Consider the following 20,033-nt stretch of genomic DNA (forward strand, 5'->3'; position numbering starts at 1 on the left):
GTTTCAAACATGTAACAAAATATAATCGAAATAACGTTTAGACAAAAATTATAGCCAAAATTTTGATACAATTCCATTGAGAAGTTAGGTACAAACCATTGTAATAAAAGATGATTATTATGTTATTATGATTGTAATAACTGAAATTGTCAAATTGTCAAAAAATGTTTGTGTATCTTAGTACCGGTGCATAATTTTAATTATGCAATATTTTTATAACTAAATAATTTTGGCAAAATGTCAGCTACTGGCAATATTCTAGTTGGTAAATTGGAATTTAATTGTGTTAATTCAGTATACTTATCTTTAATATTTTAGGTGGCGGAACGGGGTTTATAGGCAAATCCCTTTGTAATTTACTAAAACAAAGAGGGTATGGGGTAACTGTGATATCTCGAATGCCAGGCATTCACAGAATATCATGGAACGAATTACAAGACTCTGGTCTTCCAAAAGATACCAAAGCAGTTGTGAATCTAGCTGGTCAAAATGTTATGGACATAACAAGAAGATGGACTTCAGGTTTCAAACAGAATGTATTTCATTCAAGAGTAAATACTACGAAAACATTAGCCTCTTTAATTGATAAGACACATGAAAAACCTAATGTTTTTGTTACCATATCAGGAGTTGGTGCATACAAGCCAAGCACAACATCAGAATATACTGAAGACAGTGTTGTACAACCTTTTGACTTTTTTTCAGGGTTATGCCGAGACTGGGAGAATGCAGCACAATTAAATGATAATAAATCAAAATGTAGATTAGCTACTATTCGAAGTGGTGTTGTTTTAGGTAATTATTATTTCTATACTAATATAGCCTGCTTTTGTTGACTGATAGTTCAAATTCAGAAAACTGTAGTCTTACGGGTAAATCAATGAACCTCAATAATAACCTCAGTAAGTAAAATAACAGCCCATTCTGCTACATCATAGGACTACAAAGGATAAATAATATATATTGCCCCAATTATGTGTATTTCTGTTGCATATTTTATTCTCTATTCATCGAAATCAATTTATTTTGATTTCTAAAATCATTTATTTAGTGAAATTATTGATTTTCCAAGTTTTTTGCTTTTAAAATACTAAATATCTTGTTCAGTATCTTTAATTCAAATATATGTAAGTAGATATGATTCATCATATTTGCACATCATCCTCTATTGCTGTTATATTTGGCATTATTTCTGGTGCTTTTATTTTTAATTTAAATATATAAGTTGACAGGTGATGCAAAGTTACATGATTACTTCAATTATCGACTTCTGGTTCAACTTTCGATCACATTGGGTGAAAACCTAGGACTTATGAAGTAAAATTGTTGGTTTTTAATGAGAATTAACCACCAAATTTTCAAAGTGGAAATCAAAATGTCAAACATATTTTCAACTGAAATTGTGGTTAATTCTTATTAAAATAATGAATAATATTAAAATGCCACAAGAAAATAGAATATACAAATAGATCTTTTTAATCTTGTTCCTGTTTTGTCTCATAAAAATTGGTTTCCAATAAGTTGAAAATGATGTCTCTGAACCGGAAATTTTTTTCTGGAATTGATGGTTTTGTTTTGTTGTAGACTCCCTTTAAACTGAATTAGCAGATTATGCACACTTTAGATCTAAATATTTGATTCTTCCAGTCTGTTCATCATAGTCCAGTTTTTTATACTGCCTACAAAATTCTTTAAAGCCCATTTTAATTGTAAAATGATAATTTTTGTTGTTTTAGTCAATAATACAGTATACTCCCTTTATAACGAACACGGTTATTACGAGGTTTCGCTTATAACGAGGTACATTAGATGTCCCGTGAAATTTCTATTGAACTATAACCCTTTATAGCGAGGTAAATTTGCATATAACGAGAAAAAATAAGATTGAAAAACGTGTTTTTTACGTTTTGGCCCGGTCGTAGCTATAAATAAATACCCTTTTTAACTGCGGGCCGTCCGCAATAAACTTCTTACAATTTATGATTCTTAGTCGGAAATGTAAAATTTATGATTCACAAGTGTCATTGTATTGGGTTGACCATTCACACGTGTTTTAAAGGTTGTCAGAAACTTTATCCAAGGACAAAACGCAAATGAAGAAGCATAAAACTGTTTCACATCTTTAGAAAATATGATAGATAGAATACTGGACAATTTAAAGCAGTCAAAAATGACAAAATAACTTTATACGCTTTATACATATTTACAGAATACAGATTTTTTGTTTTAACATATATCATTGACAGTAAAAGTAAACAACTCTTTTTTGTTTTAATGCATTTCATTGACAATAAAAGTAAACAACTTTGTTTTAAAAACGCCATTCAAACAATATTTATTAGCATCTTATATTGCTCCGAATGGCTTCACTATAGAAAGTTAATGTTTTAGAAAACTACATATTCATATGTATGCACAGTATTATTGTTGTTGGATATAACGAGATCCGCTTATAACGAGGTAATTAGTCTGTCATTTCAGTTCTCGTTATAGAGGGAGTCTACTGTATATACATGAAATAAATTATTATTGTGGATTTTATTGCTTGCTTATAATCTATTATCATATTTTTAGGTAGAGATGGTGGAATGATAAAACAATTGTATCTCCCGTTCTTTTTGGGATTGGGGGGACCAGTTGGCAGTGGTTCTCAGTTTATGCCCTGGATTCATATTGATGACCTAACACATTTGATCCTATTTGCTATTGAAAATCCCAAAGTGGATGGTATATTAAATGGTGTTGCTGCTAAACCATGTACCAACCTAGAATTTTCTAAGGTAAGTTTATGATTTCGTATTTCTATATGACTCTGTTTTTATTCTTGTTGTGTTTTATTGTTTTCTTATAAAAAAGGAAATAATTTTCTTTGTCTTCATCCATCTAATTGAGATTGTTTGTATTGCTTCACTTTCTCAGATCCTTTGTAATAACTGAACCTGGACTTAAGTGAATGTCTTTAATACTCAAATATATATTCTTTTATTTTTGCTTTATAGCTACATGGTGGTTAAAACAAGTGGATATGTATATAAATATATATATATATATATATATATATATATATATATATATATATATATATATATATATATATATATATACAGTAGACTCCCTCTATAACGAGAACTGAAATGACAGACTAATTACCTCGTTATAAGCCGATCTCGTTATATCAGACAATAATAATACTGTGCATACATATGAATCTGTAGTTTTCTAAACCATTAACTTCCTATAGTGAAGCCATTCGGAGCAATATAGATGCTAATAAATATTGTTTGAATGGGGTTTTTGAAAAAAATTTATTTACTTTTATTGTCAATGAAATATATTAAAACATAAAAGAGTTGTTTACTTTTATTATCAATGATATACGTTAAAACAAAAAAGCTGTACTTATATTTTTTCCAACTACATAATGTATAAATCGTATTTTCAAGGATAACATAAACTATTGCTTCTGCAATTTTAAGAACTCTGTTCTTTTTAACTGCTTTAAATGGTCCAGTATCATTCTATCATATATTTTCTAAAGATGTGAAACAGTTGTATTTATTCATTGTAAAGAAGTTTATTGCGGGCTGCAGTTAAGTTTATTGAGGGGCTGTTTGAAAGGGTATTTATTTATAGCCACGACCGGACTAAAAACGTAAAAAACACGTTTTTGGATCTTATTTTCTCTCGTTATAACCAAGTTTGCCTCGCTATAGACGGTTATAGTTCAATAGAAATTTCACGGGACATCTAATGTATCTCGTTATAAGCGAAACCTCGTAATAACCGTGTTCGATATAGAGGGAGTATACTGTATATATATATATATATATATATATATATATATATATATATATATATATATATATATATATATACATTGATATGTCAAAATAAACATTTTAAACTGAAATTGTGGTTAGTTCCCAATAAAAATGGTAAATTGGTTAAAATAAGTTGATTGGACACTTGGACAGTATCTTCTTAAGTACTATCGTCATATATTTTGTAACATAAAACTTGTCTTTTCACTTGTTACAAATTTTTTACTTAGTGTTTTATTCTGTACTAGATAATATTCTTTCTCATAAATGTTTCAACTTACTCTATATAATTTTTTCTGATACTGGTCCATAGGATCAATTTATATTTTTATTAATAGATTATTGTCTCCTCATCTTGTGTAAGATTTTTGTTTGTTTAGATTAGTTGTCAACTATCTGAATATGCAATCAAAATACTTAAAAGACAAAGGACAAATAAAAGTTCAGGTCCTTATGACATATATGCAGAAATACTGAAATTAATTGAAGATGATAATCTAAATCTAGTAACAGCTGTATATTATTTATGAAACAAGAGATTATCGATCTTCATTCCACTGCCTAAAAAATCCTCTCAATTGCAACAAAAAAAAAAAAAAATAATTCAGAACCAGATATTTCAGAAGTGTGAATCAAATTTACTAATATATTTAATTGCAAATAATGTTAAGAACATGCCACTATCAAAGAAAATATGTTTATATATTTTTTGTTGATATGAAGAAGACCTTTGATAAAATCAATCACAGCAAACTTTTAAAACTACTAAAGGATATGTGATTAGACAATAAAGACCTAAGGCTAATTAAACACCTGCACTGGCAGCAAACAGCAAAAATCAGAATTGATAACAACCTGACAAAACAAATATCTATTAATAGAAGAGTACAACAAGGCTTTGTGTCATCTATATTATTCAATTTGTGCTCTGAACCAATCTTCATCAAAGCATTTGAAAATATAAAAGAAGGTATAACAATTAATGAAATGAAAATATCGAGCATCAAACTGATATTCTCCAAACTTTCCAAAGAAGTTTTGAGGATATTTTATAAATGCTGTTTAATACAGTGATCACTCTATAGTTGGACCATTCGAGGATATGACCTTTCTTGTGTATGATGCAAATTATGCCGATATTTCAGTCGTTGGGGAAGGCTTTCTCTGTCCATATACATGTAACGTGTGTGTAGACATCTACTGAGGTTTTTTTGCCCTTCTTAAACAGTTCTGCGGGTAGATTGTCAGTGCCGGGTAACTTTTTGTTTCATAGCTTATTTATTGCTTCATTTACACCAGTTAGTGGTGGTGGTTCCCTTCATTATTCCTCATTTTCTCTATCCATTTAACTTTGTAGTTCTATGTGTATCTGTTCTTCCCCTTGTCTCCCTGTTATGTCATAATTACAGGCATAATTGAAGGAAAATGCAGAGTCAGGAGGAAAAAACTCTATTGGATCCGAAATATGACATTGTACCAATTTAAATTATGAATAACTAATAAAAACAGCAGATAATAAAGAAAAATTTGCTGACGATAGATAGATTTCATTCAACATTCATTACTTGAATAGAACTCCATAAGAAGAAGAACTATCATTACTTTTTGTGTAATTTAATTTTTTTTATAGCAGTAAAGTGCCCTCTTGTTCTACATCATTTTGGGGTAATAAAATTTCCATTTATCCATTATTTAGATAACTTAGATCATTATATTTCATATCTATATGGTGTTATATTTGCCCCTTCTTTAGAACAATAGGCTTTAGACACTGTAATAAAAACCATTTTCTAATTTGTGTTTCATAGATAAAACTTTATACCTTATTTTTTAGGCATTTGCAAAGGCGTTGAAAAGACCTGCTATATTTCCTGTACCGACTTTTGTTTTTAATGCTTTGTTGAGCAAAGAGCGAGCCATTATGATAACAGAAGGTCAAAAAGTAATTCCTAAAAAGACTATTGCGCTAGGATTTAAACACAAATATCCAGATATAGAAACTGCCTGTAAAGAACTGGTTGCCAAGAAATAATCTACATTAAGATTCATCTTAATGTATCCTTTTGTGTGAGGATGTAAAATTATCTAAATGTCAGTGTGATAATACAAGAGTTTAGTTAATATTATTATGATTTATTTTGTAAATTGTTTTTATTTTGAAGACTGTCAATAAAATTAGTTAAGTTACTTCCTAAACTAGTTTCTTTTATTTTTCCATAGTTGCTACGTTCACTTTTTAGTTGTATTGTAGGGAAAAAATAGGAATACCATAGTGAAGAAATCCGAGGACAAACAAATATATTGGAAAGAGCACATCAAAAAGTTGCTCGAGGGCAAAAAGAAAAACCGGAAAAAAGACAGTTGTAGAAATTACAAAGGAAGAGATACTACATTTAGCAAAGACAATGCCAAATTGAAGAAACCCTGGTGCAGGCGAACTGCCTGTCGACATTGTCAAAATAATAGAAAATGAACATGTGGAAGTCTTTGTTAAATTCTTAAATGGTATTTATTATTTGGGTACTCTGCCCAGAGCAAGGATAAACAAAGAAGGAAAAGAAGACTTAAATATGGTTGAGATTCCTAGGCAGAAGTCAAATAATGATATAGTTTCGTTCTTAGTAATATTAGGGGGTGTCTCTGCCTTTAGGCAATGAAATATCATTTACCAGAACCAACCGCGATAGACTGAAAATCATAATAATTACTTTCTTACTTAGGGATTATAAAACAGGTAGACTAAAATGATATTAAAATAATATTTTTATTTATTTGTTTAGTAAGGAAGCAAACATTGTGGTATATTTAAAAATGTTTCGTCCGTGGGAAGAACCTAGTACTCCTCATGAAGTTTTTGATAATAATACAGCAGAAAAAAAGAGACATCAATGTTAAAAAAACCATTAAAGCGAAGTGTTTTGTCAGTTGACACAAAAAAAATTATATTTGACGTTTAAAGTACTCTCCTTGAACAAGGATTTTCCAAATTTAATGAAGTGAAGGAAGCGGCAGCCTTAACACGAAGACCAGTGCAGACAGTGTGGTTCATAACAAATAAATCGATAGTAGTAGAAGATAAGACTAATTTATGTTTAAGAAACTAGATCAGAATGATGTGGACATCATTTGAAGAAAAATTTATACCATTTATGAAGAACAGATGATCTCCACGTTAAAAACCATCATGCAAAGGTTGCAGGAAGATGACACAGGAATCAAGTGTTCCATTGAGACAGTACGGCAATGTCTTCTAAAAAATGGCTATACGATAAGAAAGCTTTATCTATAAACGCCAAGTACATATGGAATCTGCTCGTCTACAAAAATGGAATTCCTTCACTGTACCACAGAATAAATAACAATCAGAATGCCCACTCTCAGATGACGCCTTTGAAGTTTGTCAGCACGCGAACGCCATGTTTTAGACGGAAACATAGACTCAAATTGAGAAATTTGTGACAAGCTACGACAGAACTGTAATTTAAATTTTTAGTGATTAATAATTTAGTACATTTGAAATAATTTAATCTATTCTTCAACTAAAAGTACGAATAAAATAGTGCATATTATGTCTGTAGTTGCCGTAAATAAATTAAACTGGGTTAATTTGTCTATGCACACCAGATAAAATGTCACTGAACAGCACTGGTTCCGACTAAAACATGGCTGATTCCATCTGCGCGTACTTATTTTTTCAAGCAGAGTGGGTATTCTGCATTTCGACGAGTTTTTAGCTTTTGTCAGTGTATACCCAGTAAGTCGGCAAAATATGGGATAAAAATGTTCGCACTTGTTGATTCGCGAACTTTTTATACAACAAAGTTGGAAGTATATGCTGGAAAGCACACAGAAGGTCCCTTTGAGATAGATAATAGTCCTAGCAGTATGGTAGGACTATTATCGTAGACCGTAAACATGTGATAGAACCATACTGGACGCAACATTATTGCGACAAATGGTTTACGTCCATTCCACTGGCTACTGACTTGCTACATAATTACAGGATAACTCTGGTAGAAACCTTGAGAAAGAATAAACCACAAATTCCTCCTCTTTTTGTAGCTACAAAGGGAAGACCACCAAACAGCAGCATTTTTGGTTATGGTAAAGACTCTTTTATTAGGATATGTTTCCAAGAAAAATAAAAATGTTATCTACATTTCATGGATGGCAATTAATGAAGCAACTGATAAAAACTTTATGCTGCAGCAGGTTATAACCTTCTACAATACAACAAAGGGAGCAGTGGATGTTGTGGACCAGATGAAATGTAATTACTCTGTTTCTCAAATAAGGTGCCGATGGTCACTTAAAGTCTTTTTTTCATTGATGAATATTGCAGGAATAAATAGTAATTTTTGTACATTGTTGTATATTTCCATATAACCATAATCGTTGACAGTAGAATGGCATATATATATCGAAGAAAATACAATAAAGTAATATTAAATGTATGTAGATATTTTATTTATAAAAATATTACAAAGTTAAAACAGTAACGCTTTTTTCACATAATAAAAATAAACTTTTATTTGATCCGTAAATACCTAATATTTCATCATTTGATAAATTAACCACTTGCTGCTGAGCTATACTTTGTATCCTTCTTCCAGTGCTTCTGTTTCTAAGTTCGGTACTAGATATTTTTTTGTTCTGCCTGTATATGAACAAATGTCCAGACGTTTCACAAATCACGGCATAACTCATGTCTGGTGGACAGACTGTGAATTTTTTGTTTTGCTTTGAAGCCTAAAAAAATTTATAATAGGTGAGTTTTCTAAGATAATATACTATGTAAAAAAATATAATAATATATGATGTTTTGTGGCAAATTATGAGTAAGATATATGAGGAAGAAATGATGCCCAATGCATATAGGGGGAGCATAATGGTATCACTGTATATAGATAAAGCAGACTTTCCGGACTGTAAGATTTGTAGAGCAAAGGTTATGGAGAGAGACATCGATAGGAGAAGAACAGTTTTGAGTTTATGCCAGGAAAGAGGATAACATAAGCCTTGTTTGCTTTCAGACAGATGATGGAGAAATATGAGAAGAAAGAAGAGAGCTATTTGATATTTATAGATTTTGAGAAGTTGTACTACACAGTTCCTAGACAAGAGCTATGAAGATGTACAAAAGAGAAATGGGTTCCTGAGAGTATGTAAGTCTCATGAAGGACATGTAGGGGAAGCACACACCAAAGTAAGGACTTGTGTTGTATTGATTGAAAGTTGTCCAGTGAGGCTGGTTTGCATTAAGGCTCTTCACTGAATCCTTACCTGTGTAGCCTTGTTAAGGTTGTACTGACAGATGTAAGGAAGGGGACACCTTGGTCAACACTCTTTACTGATAATGTCGTGTTAGTGGAGGAGAGCAAACAAATGTTGGAGAAGTTGGTAGGTTGGAGAAGGGCTATTAAAGAGGGAGGACTTAAGGTTAGTAGGTATATACGAAAATAGGGTATATAGGGTTGGGAGGTACTTTAAAAAAATATCAAATATTTATTGATTTATCTAAAATAGTGTTAAATTGTACACAAAAATAAACTAAACAGTGTAAAATTGCATCCAAAAAGATCAAAAATATTATATATATATATATATATATATATATATATATATATACATATATATATATATATATATATATATATATATATATATATATATATATATATATATATATATATATATTTACTTTTATAAACTAGAGTAAGTATATATTTATATTCAAAAGCATCCATCAAAGCTAGCGATTTGTTTCTTATATTGATATCTACTTACTTGAACATATCCCAAAGCTAAAAGAGTTCCTTCATGCGTGATAGAAAAATTTTCATTTGTTTTCTGTGGTTGCCACAAACATATGTCAACATCATGGCGAATTCCCATAGCTGGTACATCATTCTGATTTAACTGAGCTGTTACTAGAATTTGGTGGGAGCCTAGATTTACTTTGTGAGTTGTATTATTTGTTTGGCCACATAATCTTTGGAAAACACATGCTTTATCATTTTCAAAGTCACATTCCTCCACTTGTTGACTATTAAATGTTGTACCAGATTGAGGATTGTCCTAAAAAAGTAAATAAAGAATAGAAGTTTTTTGACCATGTTTTATTTATATATGTTTAACATATCTAACAGTATCCATGCCTATAGGTAACTCCATCGGGACATGTAGAACAGTTCCATCTTCTACATGTTAAAGTGCAGCATTAAGCACTAAGTTAAAAAATTTCATAAGTTTAGGTAAAGCTACTAGTATTGAAAAAACATCTAAATACTTATATGCATGACAATAAGAAACCTAGAATGGCTCTACTTTTGAATATGAAGCATCAACAATGTCAAATGTGATCTTAACAAAAAGTGTACATCAAACTCCCATTATATATCTGGTTCACTCTTCTTGGCTGATTTGATCTTGAAAACCAATGAAGTAAGATAAAACTGTCAATCAAACTACCAATGGCAGACAGAAATATATTTTCTAAATAGAGAAATCCAATTTGTAAGGAACACATAAAAAAGTTTTGTGTAATTCCTGTTGGGAAATAGAGGAGGAAGAATTTTTAGATATGTACATTACCTTAAAACTTTTCATTTGTGTATTCAATATCTTATTTGTCTATAATCTAATTATATTTGATTTCATTATGTTTAAACTTTTGATTTACAATATTTCATCACTTTGTTTTGTTAAATTATTAAAAATATTTTGGTTTATAAGACTTTCTACTATATGTAAGTATAAATCATTGTAATTTTAAACATACTGACATTCATTCTTTCTCGATATAAGTGGAATTGATGTAGATGAGGCTGACACTCATATGCATGCAACTACATTGGAATAAAAGACCAAAATATATAATTAACCACTAGTATTAAGATTTTAATAAAACTTCCTAATTTAGTAGATATAGCTGTTTCTTACCTCAGTTTCACTTGTAAGATGAGCAAATTTAGCTTGAGTTTCATCTTGTATACAGGAATTTAAAACAAATTCTCCAGTTAGATCATTTTTAATAAATTCTGGCCACATTAATCCAGTCTCTTCTTTTCCTAATATTATTTCCAGTGTAGGTTCAGAATCCTGTGTGATCTTCCATGTTGTCATATTTGTATCTATCCTGTGATACAAATCTCCAGAAATCAAAACTGCATTATTTGCTTTTACTTCTATACTGTTAAATTGCTGATTTATTTTGACTTGTTCAGGAACTATTTCTCCTGATAACTTTATCCTAATTGTAATTTCATTGATATTTTGTGACCACGTATAAACCTTTTTATCTGCATTTATATTCCTTGATGTTTCCTCAATTATAGGAAAATCTGAATTTAGTGTAAATTTACATTCATCATCACTTGCAACATATATAGCTTCACAATTCTTTTCTATAAAGGCATATTGTACACAACCTTTGGATTTCACCTGTTTAATAGCAGTTTGTCCCCAAACATCTTGGACCTTAGTAAATGTAATCCAATGCAATAAACTAAAATACCTTTCTTGTTCAGTTTCACGTTTAAGACTTAAAGCTAAAACATGTAGTTCTTCATTACTATCTTTATTAGTCATTACAATAGCATCAACTACAACAAATGATTGACCTGAATCTGTAACTTCATCTGAGAAACAAATATTGAAAGCATCATCATCATTCCTACTTCCAGTATTAACAATATATAAATTTTCAATTCCATCACTTATTACAGCAATTGTTGGAGAGGCGAATCTTAAAGAAACATTGTAATCACCAGAAATTCTTTCCCGTTTTCTAGGGAGTGTTAAAAGTTTTATAGGATCTATTAGTTCTTCATTAAATGGATCCACATACACTTTACATATGCTTAACTCTTTATCTACGAAATATACAGAACTCGTTTCATCATAAGGATCTGCAGTAAGATGATTGTGAAAACCATACAGATTTGCGTGTAGTAAAGAATATTGGTTTGTGTCTAAAAGAACTCTGTCCACGGCAATGGCAAGATCTCGCTTTTTCTTCGGTATTTCTGTTAAAGATAACTTGTATCCATCAAAATTTGAGTCCAGGAGTTGTCTATTAGGATTTAGTTCTATTAAAGTGGTTTGCATTTTGAAACTACTTACAGAAGATTAAAATATAGTACTTACAAAATAAATATAACCATGTCAAGTTAATAAAAACATCAAAATCAACAAAACATTTAACATAACCTAAGTAATGCCGACTATGTGTCATACGTCATATCATAAAAAGTATTGTCTATAGGATTATATAGCCACCTGCCAATGTTACGAATTTAATAAATGTTAACGATTGAATAATACGAATTGTAGAAAGAGTACACGATGTTATGGAATACTGGAATACAATCTTCAAAAACTATAGCTAACTAATGGTTAGTTGAGTGAAAACGACAAAGCAGACGAGAGAGTGGTGACTAACGCGAAATGGCAAGAAGAGTCGGAAAACGAACATAGGGCTGAATGGACAAGACTCATACCATCATACCGGACGTGAGAGACTGGGTGGGACATGGTCATTGGGCCATTGGGAAACACTGCTCCTTCACACAATTCCTTAAGGGGCACGGCTATTTCAGAGCCTACCTGGTAAGGATAGGCAAGCAAGAAGAGGGCAACAGAAGAGACGGAAGTCGCGCTTTGGTGTTGGACCGGACGGTCTAAACAAGACTACCCGTGCGTGTTTGGCAGACTGGCCAAGGGGGGTTTTAGTTGGTAGGCAGGGTATCACGGACCCACCCGGGGGCACGACTTATAAGAGGGAAAATGCACCCGGGAGTATCAGTTTCTAATTAATTTTTTCTGAAGACTTTTCCTCTCAAATATAAAAAGTCCGTTTTAATCTTTGTTGGTGTCTAATTGTGACTTGTACTTTTTAAAAAATATTTTTAATGTAGCGGAAAACGTTATTCACGATAAAAATATTTGCTTTTTCTGGAACATCATAAAATAAAATAAAATTCAAGCTTTTCAAAACCTGCTTCATTTTATTGCCACTTTTAGGTAAATTACTATGATTTTTTGTATTAAATTCGGAAATGTCTAATAATACACACTTGTTTCTTGGATAAATAAACATTGGAGGCGTATATATTCCTGAAGCGCTCATGGCACACACTATAGTGATATTCTTTCCACGCTCCCAACTCTTAACTCATCCCACTTGCTTCTGTCCTCTTGGTGTAAGAATTTTTCCCGGTTTTTGTACTGTGGAAATTCCAGTTTCGTCCATATTATGGATACGGTTCGGTGGAAAGTTATACTTAGTCATTACAGTGTCTAAATTTTTGTAAAACAAATCAGCTTGGTCTTAATTAAATGCTTTGACCCTGTTGAAGCTAGTGGCTTCCGATTTTCTTAAACTAATTTTAAGCCTTCTGATAAACCAATTTAACCAATTTATCCCGGCCAACTTGGTCTCTTTGCTAAAGTTGTGTTTCGAAGGCCAATTCGAAAGCCTTAGTTCATTTGTAGTGATGCCATAAAATAGTTTTGATATGCTAACCACATGTTCTGCTAAGTTTTGTTCTTGCTCTACAGAAAAAACGCATTTCCGACCCAATATCGGCTTACTACCATCGTTTGCCTGTAGCCTATCCCTTAATGTTGGTCGGAGTATGCCAAACATTGTAGCTGCTTTTTTTTGCGAGACACCATTTTGGCGAACTGCTTCAATAGCATTTTTCCTCCTTTCACATAGCCTTTTCTGTTGTTCTTTTACGTGATCGTACCATCTGAAAATAAAAAAAAAAAAAAAATGCGTTGTTAACCGTTCATTTCAATAAGAAAATACGGGGCAATACCGTCATGGCGGCATTACCCTGAAGTAAAGTGACGGAATTACCCCTTGAGAACAACATGGTGGATATATCACTACATACTACAAACAATAACCATACATTTAAAAGCAATCTCACCGAAAAGTATTTAAGATATCATATTATTAAAGGACGTATTCAACAAACCAGTTAAGAACCTTATTATCACACTTACCTCGAGTTGTAAATACGGCAAAAGTAAGTAGAAATATGAAACTACAACGGTTTTACTGATATTCGCACGAACTAACCTTGAAAGCGGCAATAGCTGTACTGATCAAAGCACGCTCAATCGGAAGCTATGTCTCAGTATTAGTCAGGTGCGTGCAGGACTAATATTTTGTGAAAAATACTCGGTGACGAAATTGCCCCATATGACGGCCCCATAGTCCTCCTCTATATAACACTTTAAATAAATTTATACTTTTTACAAGAACAGAGTTAATATAAATACAAAAATCATGAATGCCTGAATTCTCCAGTCTAGTACCTGCATAATGATATGACACACATTGTATATATATAAACCTAAGGGTTTGTGGTACTCGAAGGGTTAGGAGCGAATGATAGTTGAAGGTAACGTAGCGGCTAAAAGATCCAGAGGAAGATCTCCAGTACGATGGTCTTACCAAATAAAAGACATAACTATGAAATAATATGCTCATTTTCCGAAGCAAAAACAACACGCACAGGAGAGAGATAATTGGACAGAAACAGTAAAACAAATAAAATGACGCCACTACGTCCTTACGAAGGAGAAAAGATAGAGAAGGAGGATATCGTTAAAAGATAATTGCCAAATATCGGGGTGGATTCTTCAGGTTAGCTAACCCTGTACAAGTATAAGGGCGTATTAGCGAAACATTATAAGATGTAAGTTAAGTATAAACACTAAAAAAGTAGTGTCGAATTGGATATAAGCAAATATGGAGAGATGGAAAAGAATCTCTTCTTCTTCTTCTTTGGGTGCCGTGTCCGTATTCAAACGTTGGCCGTCATCATGTTTACAATTTCCTAAAACCTTTCTCTGTCGGCTGCTGCGCGAAATAATTCTACTGTGGAACCACACCATTGTCTAATATTACGCAGCCATGAAAGTTTCTTTCGACCAATCCATCTCTTTCCTTCCACTTTTCCTTGTATTATAAGACGAAGTAGATGGTATTTAGGTCCTCTAATTATATGGCCGAAGTATTATGTTTTTCTCCTCTTTATGGTGTTTATGAGCAGACGTTCTGAATTGATCATTTGAAGAACATCTTCATTGGAAGTGTGCGAAACCCACGATATCTTTAGGATTCGTCTATAGCACCACAATTCGAATGCTTCTAACTTGTTTAGCATTGTGGTTTTTAACGTCCATGTCTCACAACCATACAATAGGATGGACCACACATAACATTTCAGGACCTTCTTACGAATATTCATCGACAGGTTTCTGTTGCATAAAACTGGTTTCCAGGTCATAAAAGCCTTACGTGATATTTCGATCCTGGTTATTATCTCTTCATCAGAGTCATCATTTACATTTAACCAGCTGCCAAGGTATTTGAAATGATTTACCCTTTCGATATCCTCTCCATTAAGAGAAATCAGACCTTGATCTATATTGATCTTTCCAACTGCCATCCACTTTGTCTTTGAAATGTTGATTTTTAGGCCTCTCCGATAACTTGCTTCACTGACTAGATTTAGTAATGTTTGGAGATCTTGTAAATTTTCTGCAAGAATGGCTGTATCGTCAGCGTATCTAATATTGTTGATTACTTCTCCACCTAGTCAGACTCCCTCTTGTCTGTCATCCAAAGCCTCCCTAAAGATTTCTTCAGAGTACAGATTAAAAAGAGTGGGTGACAAAGTACAACCCTGCCGTACTCCACGTTTGATGGATATTTTTTCAGTCAGACTGTCTTCAATTTGGATAGAGGTTAGGTACTTGATTGTAATATAAGTATTTCAGCAGTCTTATATCATAGTGGTCAAGGCCTGAAAAGGGCCCGGAAAAGAATACAATATAGAAAATATTCAAGAACTATAAATGAATTCCTAGAAAGAAAAAATCTTAACAAATTCTGTAAAATCAACCTTTATTATACTTTTTCATCTATTAAAATACAATATAAAATATATCTACGCATCTACATAGGTAAATATGTTATTTCTATAAATTTTACAAACCCAACAACATATAAAATTTCATTCAAATTAAGTCATTTCTATAATTTAAATTTATATAATATGCTTATGTTAGTAAACTGTACTATAAACATCCAACTTTGCACATTAAAACTATCAAAAGCCACAACAAATATACCTTATCATATCGTTTCTTTCGATTGAAATAGGATCAAACAACGTATTTTATTAATAGTAGTTTACACTGACTGTATAATTCAAAAGTCTGCTATTATATATCTACATAATACTGCGTTATAGAGAATAAAGGTTTAGAAGACCTAAGGAAGGACTTTTAAAAAGCTTCTAGAAGATTCTATTTAAAAAAAGGAAGGCTTGAGTTGAGTGCGAGATTACACAAAATGAAATCGCTCAAATTACAAGTGGTGTTCACACACAAAACATATGAAGGAATAGGAATAGGGTTTAATGGCCCCAATACAAATAGCACATTTCAAGCAGAATTCCTAGGAACAGCTTTTTGTGCTCAAGAGTGCCTAAAAAATGCTTGAATCTCCCAATGGGGTCCCAAAGACTGATCCGATGGTAAAACACGAATGAACAAAAAAAAATGGACACATTATATGTGATCCAAATTACCACCGTTTGATAGGATCTTGATCTACATATCTTAGACAATTTAAACCTATTGCGACGACTAACCATTCGACAGAAAAGGAAAACACTGTATCCTTGACTGCTGCTTTACAAGGTGGTGCCGCCGATTGATTCCTAATGTTCAACAAATATGTTATCGGATCGTATTTAATCGATTGAAGAAAAAAAAAATGCTGCGGAAATGTCCGTCTAAATATACAAAGCAACACTGCGATGTCGAATTCAGTATACGAGCGAAAACTTACAGGAATTTGAAATTGGTGTTGAACCGTTTCGAATGGCACTTTTAAATTTCAGAGCTCATCCAATTCTCACAGGATTTCATCTAATCTCAGAAAGATCCAATCTTTCTTCTACAAGAAGTTCGTGCTGTCACTTTTAACCAAAATCATAGTGGCCTTCAAGAGCGTTAAATTGTCAAATCTTCCTCAAAACATCTGTTCCTTTCATCCCCAAAAACAGATGCCAATAACTCCTGATTGGGAAGATTAGAGCTAAAAGAGCAGCTGTGTAGCAAGCTCGCTGATTATGGAATCCCGGCTTTATGTACTATAGAACGTTCTTGGCCAGTGAGTACTGAACGCAGCGTCAACAAGAATGGTCAAGGGCCGAAGAAATCTGTGATATAGTCAAAAAATCTATGTATGGCTTTATAAAAACCCACGGAGAACCCCCACGATAACCTCCACTCAGACCATATCACCATCGACGGTATAAATGAACCGTCCCCTGTTCTCAGTGGTAGTTGTGAAGTGAATATTGATCAGTGTAGTAGTGTCTTAGGGCTCAAGAGACTGAGACTTCGGAAGCCCTGAAGAAGACATCAGAGAGGATGTCGAAAGCTCGGAGCAATGAAAATTAACGCGGTTCAACCCGGAAAACTGGTGAGTTTAATATTAATTTGTATATTAATAATATATATGGGAATATAGTATAAAACAGTATAGTATAAACTACTATTAATGTAATTTTACAACATCGATACCTAGGTGGTATTTTTTAAATTTTAACTATAGTTTTTCGGAATTGGTCTTTCTATGGTATTGGACCTTAATGGTTACCTGTACTCTCTTTATGCTGCTTGGAATATTAAGGATTTCTGTAAGTGTTTTGTCAAGTTACTCAAACTGTTTGAGCCCTATCAGATTCATTGGTCTAGAAGAATTAATTGCATATGAGTTTAAGGTTTTTTAGCTAGTCTAAATTTTATTATGGCTTATTTTACCATATGATGGATCGTCCAACTCATCATGGGATACGCAATAGAGAATTATTAGCTGTTGAACTTTCGGTCTTCTAACTATTTTACTTCCCATAGAAGACTATTGGGACTGTTTTCCAAGTAAATTAAAAAATTTCAAAAATTCTGTGCATCAAATTTATGTGAATATCAGTGTGCTTATTGTATTGTTTTCAATTTTTAAATATTTGAAGAGGAAGTAAAAATAATCAAGATGTTTTATTTAGACAATAGTACGCGTATATCCAGTACGTTATTTAGCGTAAGATATCCTAGTCAGCTAATTTCAAGCTACTGAACAAACCAAAGGATTTTAAGAAAGTAAAGAACATACTTCTTAGATACACATATATTAGATTATTAGGAATTGGTCTGTAGTCTTGAGTATTTATAAGATTTGAGAGTTTATTAATGTAAGAAGATGTGTTTAGGATGACGGTGGCATTTTCTTTATCGGCGGGAAGATTAACTAGAGTTTATGAAATTCCTTGTGAGGACGACTTCCGACCTTATATAGGCCAAAGAAATCGTAGAATCCAAAATAGGATTTATAAACATTCCATTTCTGTTCGCGATTCCGATTCAATTTCAGCTCTAGGTCAACACCATCTTCATACAGGTCACAAAATTGATTTTGAAAACTCCAGAACCATAGCCCCCATGCGCTTCTATAAACTAAGAATTATCCGAGAAGCCATAGAAATTGAAAAAAGGCCAAATTGTCTCAATAAAAGAGTCCTTCGAGATGGAGACCTCTTATAATGAAAATATCGTCCGCTCCAATCGCCAATCAAAATCCTACCATCAGAAATGTTAGCGGAACCCTCGCGCCAATCCCCACGCTAACCCCCACACCAACCTCCACCCAAACCACGTCACCATCGAATGAACCTCTTAATGAACCGTCCGCTGTTTCCGTAGCAGTGTAGTAGTGTCTCGGGAGACTGCAAAAACGAGATGTCTATCAGACAACAAAAAGGAAAGTATCTGTAAGTAGGATATATGATAAATTAGGAATGCCATCACTCTCGGTCAATCAAATTTAGAATATAGAAAATTAAAAAATCCATAAACATCTGAATGCCTTTAAATATTAACATTCGAAGAACAGATCCAAAGATTTACATATGAACAGGATTCTTCCGACGGATGCCATGCCTTCTCTGCCTCTTATATGCGTTATATGATAACTCATATAAACACCTAGAATTCTTTGAGATACGGTATTTATCGCCGCATTTATTACTAATGAAATCATCCTGGAGCGAAATACGAGAGAACTAGTAAAATCTAGAAAAGCAGCTTATTTTGGACACGTGATGGGAAATATTGTCTGATCGGTAAAATCTTCGTCTGAAGATAAAAGAGACAGAAGTTGTTTTTGTTGTTCTCATTTGAGCTCAATGCTCATATTTTTGTTTTAACATATATTATTGTTTAAATATATATTGGTATTTTTTATGCCCTTATTGTTTGTTCTCATACTTCATCTTAGATATTGTCAAATCTTGATATTTTTATAATTAAATATTTGAATATCATTTCTTCTTTGATATTTATTTCATCCATTCCAATTTCCGTTGTGTGCTACTAGCACCGGATTGTCTGGACAGCGTAAACTGTTAATCTCGTTTCCCATAATTATATCTTTTCATTTTCAGCTGTTATTGGATGAGTAAGTCCCTCGTTAATATTATGCTATGTTATTATTATTATGAGTAGAGCATCAACAGGAGCACAGCAAACATACGCAGAGTTAAAAACACAAACAAAAAAGCTAGGTCTGGAAATTAACACAGAAAAAAACAAAAATAATGATACAGACGAGAAGAAATATAGTCTCACAAAAGATTACACATGAAGATGACATTGCATGCTATGGCAGTAAAGTATGAAAGGAAAGTACTGAGGATATTACTAGGATCTGTGAGGGAAAACGGAATCTTCAGAAGTCGAAACGAGCTTTATCAACTTTAAAAGGAGCACAACTGTCAGACTTCTTCTCTTCTTCTTTACGTGCCATCTCCGTGACGAAGGTTGGCAATCATCACTACTTTTGACACAACTTTTGACACTACAGCCCAAAAGAGTTCAGTTGGACTGCATTCAAACCATTCTCTCAGGTTTTTCAGTCAGGACATTCTTCTTCTATCTATGCTGCGCTTTCCTTGAATCTTTTCCTGCATTATTAGTTTTAGGAATTCACATCTGTCACCAAAAACTTGTCTCGGACTAAGACATCGTTTGAAACATTAATATCTAGCACTTGGATATCTCAAGGATACGTTGGGCAAGCTATTAACACAAGGACCTTCTTAGAGATTACAGTAATAAAAGAAA

General features: G+C 32.6%; 2 protein-coding genes across 2 annotated transcripts; one reads left to right on the forward strand and one right to left on the reverse strand.

Moving 5' to 3' along the window:
- Positions 1–104: 104 nt before the first annotated feature.
- LOC140444996 (epimerase family protein SDR39U1) lies at positions 105–6,011 on the forward strand. Its single transcript, XM_072536765.1, has 4 exons — positions 105–265; positions 319–795; positions 2,575–2,780; positions 5,656–6,011. Exons 1-4 carry the CDS (start codon positions 238–240, stop codon positions 5,851–5,853), a joined length of 909 nt encoding a protein of 302 aa, XP_072392866.1. The 5' UTR covers positions 105–237; the 3' UTR covers positions 5,854–6,011.
- Positions 6,012–8,266: 2,255 nt separating this feature from the next.
- Positions 8,267–12,047, reverse strand: LOC140444998 (nudC domain-containing protein 1). The gene is made up of 3 exons (XM_072536767.1): positions 10,764–12,047; positions 9,609–9,899; positions 8,267–8,570 (listed from the first exon to the last, which is right to left on the reverse strand). The coding sequence occupies exons 1-3, from the start codon at positions 11,928–11,930 to the stop codon at positions 8,301–8,303; spliced, it is 1,728 nt and encodes a 575-aa protein (XP_072392868.1). The 5' UTR covers positions 11,931–12,047; the 3' UTR covers positions 8,267–8,300.
- Positions 12,048–20,033: the final 7,986 nt, after the last annotated feature.

This window comes from Diabrotica undecimpunctata, chromosome 7 (genome assembly GCF_040954645.1).
Source record: "Diabrotica undecimpunctata isolate CICGRU chromosome 7, icDiaUnde3, whole genome shotgun sequence".
NCBI classification, from domain to species: Eukaryota; Metazoa; Arthropoda; class Insecta; order Coleoptera; family Chrysomelidae; genus Diabrotica; species Diabrotica undecimpunctata.